The 5,111-nt window shown below is 52.7% G+C and overlaps 2 protein-coding genes across 2 annotated transcripts; one reads left to right on the forward strand and one right to left on the reverse strand.

Annotated features, from left to right (window-relative positions):
* Positions 1–152: 152 nt before the first annotated feature.
* EMC6 (ER membrane protein complex subunit 6) lies at positions 153–967 on the reverse strand. The gene is made up of 2 exons (XM_036395097.2): positions 812–967; positions 153–709 (listed from the first exon to the last, which is right to left on the reverse strand). Exon 2 carries the CDS (start codon positions 665–667, stop codon positions 335–337), a length of 333 nt encoding a protein of 110 aa, XP_036250990.1. The 5' UTR covers positions 668–709; positions 812–967; the 3' UTR covers positions 153–334.
* Positions 968–1,105: 138 nt separating this feature from the next.
* Positions 1,106–4,852, forward strand: TAX1BP3 (Tax1 binding protein 3). The gene is made up of 4 exons (XM_036394954.2): positions 1,106–1,163; positions 2,556–2,675; positions 2,957–3,034; positions 3,257–4,852. The coding sequence occupies exons 1-4, from the start codon at positions 1,125–1,127 to the stop codon at positions 3,392–3,394; spliced, it is 375 nt and encodes a 124-aa protein (XP_036250847.1). The 5' UTR covers positions 1,106–1,124; the 3' UTR covers positions 3,395–4,852.
* The last annotated feature ends 259 nt before the right edge of the window (positions 4,853–5,111 follow it).

Genomic DNA, 5,111 nt, shown 5'->3' on the forward strand with positions numbered 1-5,111 from the left:
GACAGGCAGCACATCCAGAGGGGATTGTAACTGGTGTGTGTATCCAAACCACAAAGAATACAAGGGACTATATCAATCAAACCCCACAGCTGTGCCTGTTTTTAGGGACAGAAATTGTCCTTTAAAAAGAAAACAAATACAGGAGGCATCCAAACGGTGCTTCACATTCAGTTTAATTAGAACAGTGCTACTGATTAATTCGTACTTGGACATAATTTACCAACAGCATTAACGACACGAGCCACGGACAACAGTGTGGAAAGTGAGCTGGCCTATGGTGTAGTGACTTTTGGCAACAGTCCTGCAGCTCCGGTAGCGGCGAACATTCCGTACATCAGTACACGTGAACCATTCCGTACAGGAAAGTCCAGAACAGGACGTAGGTGAAGAGCCCTCCCACGAGCCCCCCCGTGAACAGCGGCCTCCGCGACTTGAAGTACTTGTTCCACCGCCGCCCGGCCTTCAGCACCAGCAGCACGGACAGGAGGACGGAGGCCAGGAAGTAGAAGATGAAGCCGTGCAGGCCGGTGAGGCCGAGGATCCCGGCCGTGGCGCCCGACAGGGCGGACACCGAGGTGCGGCAATAGTCCAGGATGGCCGCGTTGCCCCGCACCGCCGCCTCGCTAATGAACTGCGGTCCCTCGCGCTTGGCCACCACGGCGGCCATGGCTCCGCGCCGGGCTCGGGCACCTCCTCGCTCGCACCGACACTGAGGTGAAGCAAACACGCGCTGTACGAGCCCGCCCGACCTCCCTCAGGCCGCCGGGAGAGCCCCGCGGGCCCTCCCGCCCGTCCTCCCCTTCCTCCGTACCTCTCATCCACGGCGGCGCGCAGCCCCGCCGCTCCGTCAAACCTCGCAGCGCGCCGAGGGACCCCGCACAGCGCCCGTCACCGCGGGCCGCCCGCCGGGCCCGGCCCGCCCCGACCGCGCCGCCGCCACCGCCCGGCCGCCATCTTGGCCAGGGGGCCGACGGGACGCGGCCGCGCGGGCGGTGCGCCGTGGGCGGGGCGGCTCCGGATTGGCTGGTGGGGAGAGAGGGGCGGGGCCGGATTGGCTGGCGGGGAGCGAGGGGCGGGGCCGGGTGAGGCGCTTTTGTTCGGACGGCGGCGGCGACGGGGCGGACATGGCGTTCGTACCGGGGCAGCCGGTGACCGCCGTGGTGGTGAGCGGGCACGGGAGGGGCGGGCACGGCGTTCCTACAGGGCCAGCCGGTCACCGCTATTCGGGGATACCGTGCCGGGGGCCGCTGGTCGGGATGGAGAGGGGGATGCCGGTGGTGCGCGGGGGCCGCTGGCGGGGATGGAGCGGGGGATGCCGGTGGTGCCCGGGCGCTGTCAGCGGGCGGAGGTGCCGCCCCGGGGCAGCTCTGATTCGCGGGTGTGTGGAAGGAGCGGACGGGGACACGGGTGCCGGTACCGGTGCTGTCCGGCAGCGCCCTGCGGGCTGTCGGAGGGCGGAGGTGCCCGGGCAGCCCCGGTCCGCCGGCGAAGGGCGCGGCCGCTCGATCCGCAGCGCCGTCGGCCCCGTGGCCGCTGCCCGCTGTCAGATTCTCCATCTGCGATACCGGGTGGGAGAACGGAGGGGAAACTCCGCCGGGCGGAGGGACCGACCTTCGACCGGGGCTGCTCGAGAGAAGAGGGAGCGAAGCCGGCGAGACGCGCGTTCTCCCGGTACCGGGACCGTGCGGCAGCCGAGCCCGGTCTCGGTGCGGATCCCCCGCTGAGGGCAGGATAAGCACCTGCGTGTCTGGGTGGGGTTTGGGAAGCAGAGCTTTAGAGTGAGATAATGGCTTTAATCAGCGCGCAGTGCGAGGGAGGGATTCTGTGCTTTCCCCCGGCTGTAACGGGGCTGTGCTTGCGTGGGTGCTCCCGCTGGGGACACGGATGTTTGGAATCCAGGGAGTTTGGAATTCAGCGGGGCAGTTCAAGGTCTGTGTGACAGGGCTGTGAGAGGAGGATCACTGAGTGGTTTGGGTTGGAAGGCACCCGTGATGGTCATCACATCCACCCCGCTGCAATGAGCAGGAACATCTTCCATTCGATAGGGTGGAAGCACCTTTTGAGAGGTTTTTGTGTCAGTTAAGACCGTGGCTTTTCACCCTGGCTCAGGAATTGCAGCAGCTGGCATTTCTACAGTGCTGACATAATGCCCAAAGCTGCTCAGATGCCTTTGTGCATCGGGCAGTGAGGAACCTGCCCCGGGTTACAAAAGTTATCCTGAAAAAGAGCCATCCTAATAATAGGTTGTTATTTCTGCTGATAGGACTAGCAGGAACATAGGGCATGTGGATAATGAGCAAGATGAGGCTGGGCATGAGTGACTGCTGCTTATCAAGGCATGAGTCATGTTTGCAGAGACCTGCTCTGGTTTTAGTGTTGTTCCTTTCTATTTCTGGGCAGGCAGGATAGCTCTGAGTAATTGAGGGGCTGGGCTGTGTTGTGGGATCTCTGTGAAAAACAATCTAACTGGATCTGAAGTACCAGTGCCTGAAATGCACTTGAAATTTCTTCCACTCATCACAATGCTCAGCTATTTGATCTCTTTCTCTTTCCAGCAAAGAATTGAAATACATAAGCTTCGTCAAGGTGACAATTTGATTCTGGGATTCAGCATTGGGGGTGGCATTGATCAGGACCCTACTCAGAATCCTTTCTCTGAAGACAAGACTGACAAGGTCAGACAATCTTTTTCTGTAGCAATTCCCTCTCCCAAAGGCTGAGATACCCAAATCATCATCTGCTCTCTGCCACAGCTACTCTCTTGCCCCATCATCACTTGCAGCCTGAGTTATTCAAGTGACTTCTCCACCTTTTCTATTTTCCAGCATTGCACTGCCTGTTTTTAACTAAAATCTCATAATACACTTCAGAGGTTTTTTTTGTGCTGTCAGTCAAATGGCCCTTGAGTACTGAATCCTCCCACATTTAGTAAATGAACTCTCCATTTTTTCTCCAGGGTATCTATGTAACAAGGGTGACAGCAGGAGGCCCAGCAGAAGTTGCAGGACTCCAGACTGGAGATAAGATCATGCAGGTAAGCACCAAAATAAGACAGTACTGATGTAGTACCAGCTGCACAGTGCAGAGAAGCATCTGCTGGGGAAAATAATCTTCTGGGGACTTCCCAGGACAGTTTGTGGGGTTTATAAATAAACTGAGCTGTGGCACAACCATATCCAACATGTGGTTCTGACAGAACAGTTACAGGACACCTGTGAGCCCCTGCACCTGCCTTATTTTATGGGTTTTTTTCCAGGTGAATGGCTGGGATATGACAATGGTGACCCATGACCAGGCCAGGAAGAGGCTGACCAAAAGGAATGAGGAGGTGGTCAGGCTGCTGGTGACCAGGCAGTCCCTGCAGAAGGCTGTGCAGCAATCCATGATGTCCTAATCCATCATCCAGCTGGGGAGGGGGTGGGAGGGAGATCTAGAGACTGGTATCAAAGAAAGAAGCAACTATTAGACTGGAACAGGTTGTCTGGAAGGGAATGCATGTTCCTACCTGTGGTAAACACTACTTTTTTTTTTTTATTTTAACTTCTTCTGGTGTAACTGGCAGTAGTAAAACAATACTTCCTTCAGCAGAATGCTCCTCTAAAGTCTGCCCTGCAGGTACATGGCAAGATTTCTGCAGTCATGGCTTTCAGGACAGGACAGACCCAAGTTATCTAAGAGCAACTGGAAAAGCCTTAACTTGGACAGGATTCTTCTGTAGCACAAAAGCCTCCTATTTTAGGAGGAAATGTGGTTTCTGCTATGGGAGACCAGAGGGTTTGCTGTGCCTAAGCTTTTAGAAGGGAGCTGTCCTGTCCCCCACACTGCTACCAAGTTGAAATGCCAGAGTTAAGAGCTGCACAATGCTGTGGGGAGGAGCACTGTACTAATCCTTCACTATGTGCAAGATAGAGAGTGACTGAAGGGTTTGGGGCATTACAGTTTCCTGCAAAGATTCCCTGGATAAAGCATCCTCTTCAGGCAAGGAACAACTGAGGAACACACAAGTGTTAGCTCTATGCCTGTGAAATACACTACAACTTCATGGACACTACAGTTCAACCTCACTGCCGGGTAAAACCTGAATTCTCCTTACTCCCAGTTTGTACCATCAGATGAATTGAGTTTAATTGAAAGGAATATGGAGCAGGAAACAAAACAATGTTCCTGAACTTACCAAAAATGCTGCTTGTCACTGTAGAGTTTTCAGTCCTTCATTCCACTCCTATCAGACTTGAAATGGGAGGGATTTTGGTTTGTCTTTTAGAAGACTTTGCTTAAATCAGTGATTTATTGGATGGAAGAGATGAATATGCCAGTAATTTTGCAGAAGTGCCTCTTGACCAAATTTAAACTTCTAGCAGGACACTAAAGTGGTTTAAATCAACATGCCACAGGACTGAAGATTCTTGCTGCAACACTAAGTCCACGATCTAGCATCCTGTGGTTTGTTAGCCAGTTAGCTTTACAGTTATCCAAAACCTGGAGTTTTTAATCCTCTTCAGTTGATCTAGACATATCTATAGTTTCCTTAAGCAGCCTTGGGGTAAAAGCTGTTGTAAATAGAGCACGAGGAGGTGGCAGACTAATTTATTCAGTACCTTACTGCTGTGCCATGTACCTTGTGATTGATGCATCTCAGACTGTTCTGTGCTCACCAGCAGACGCCTACTTAACAATTTTATATCTCTGGAATTACTACAATCCTGCTTTGGAATTTTGTTACTTAAGAATGCTGTAGTAAGTTATAAGTCTTTCAAGTTGGAGTTATTTTTGTTACTATAAAGATACACTGCTATTTGTACTGCTTTTTTTCACTTGATTTTACACAATAAAACAAAGTTGGTTTTCCTGAGCTGTTTCTCCTTACATTTACTAGTGCCACATCACTTGGGTGCCTCTAGCTGGGACCATTTTTGGCTCAAGGGTAGATTTTGGAATTACTGAGGTCAGTAAGATTTGGTTTCACTGGTGGGGAACTGTCCAACCTCACCTGGGATCTAGAAAGACACATTAGGTTCTAAGCATACAAGTATAAATACACAACTTCCCTTCTAATTACTTATCTTAGCACCTTTGAAAGAGCTTTCTGTGAAATAAGAATACAGCTTCTG

This window comes from Molothrus ater, chromosome 21, assembly GCF_012460135.2.
Source record: "Molothrus ater isolate BHLD 08-10-18 breed brown headed cowbird chromosome 21, BPBGC_Mater_1.1, whole genome shotgun sequence".
Classification (NCBI taxonomy): domain Eukaryota; kingdom Metazoa; phylum Chordata; class Aves; order Passeriformes; family Icteridae; genus Molothrus; species Molothrus ater.

What these genes read in the sequence shown, in the direction of transcription:
- EMC6 (XM_036395097.2), bottom strand. Translation starts at nt 667, where the DNA reads ATGGCCGCCGTGGTGGCCAAGCGCGAGGGACCGCAGTTCATTAGCGAG.
- TAX1BP3 (XM_036394954.2), top strand. Translation starts at nt 1,125, where the DNA reads ATGGCGTTCGTACCGGGGCAGCCGGTGACCGCCGTGGTG. An exon ending in AGCCGGTGACCGCCGTGGTG is followed by an intron (nt 1,164 to 2,555) that starts GTGAGCGGGCAC and finishes TTCTCTTTCCAG; the next exon opens with CAAAGAATTGAAATACATAA. An exon ending in CTGGAGATAAGATCATGCAG is followed by an intron (nt 3,035 to 3,256) that starts GTAAGCACCAAA and finishes GTTTTTTTCCAG; the next exon opens with GTGAATGGCTGGGATATGAC.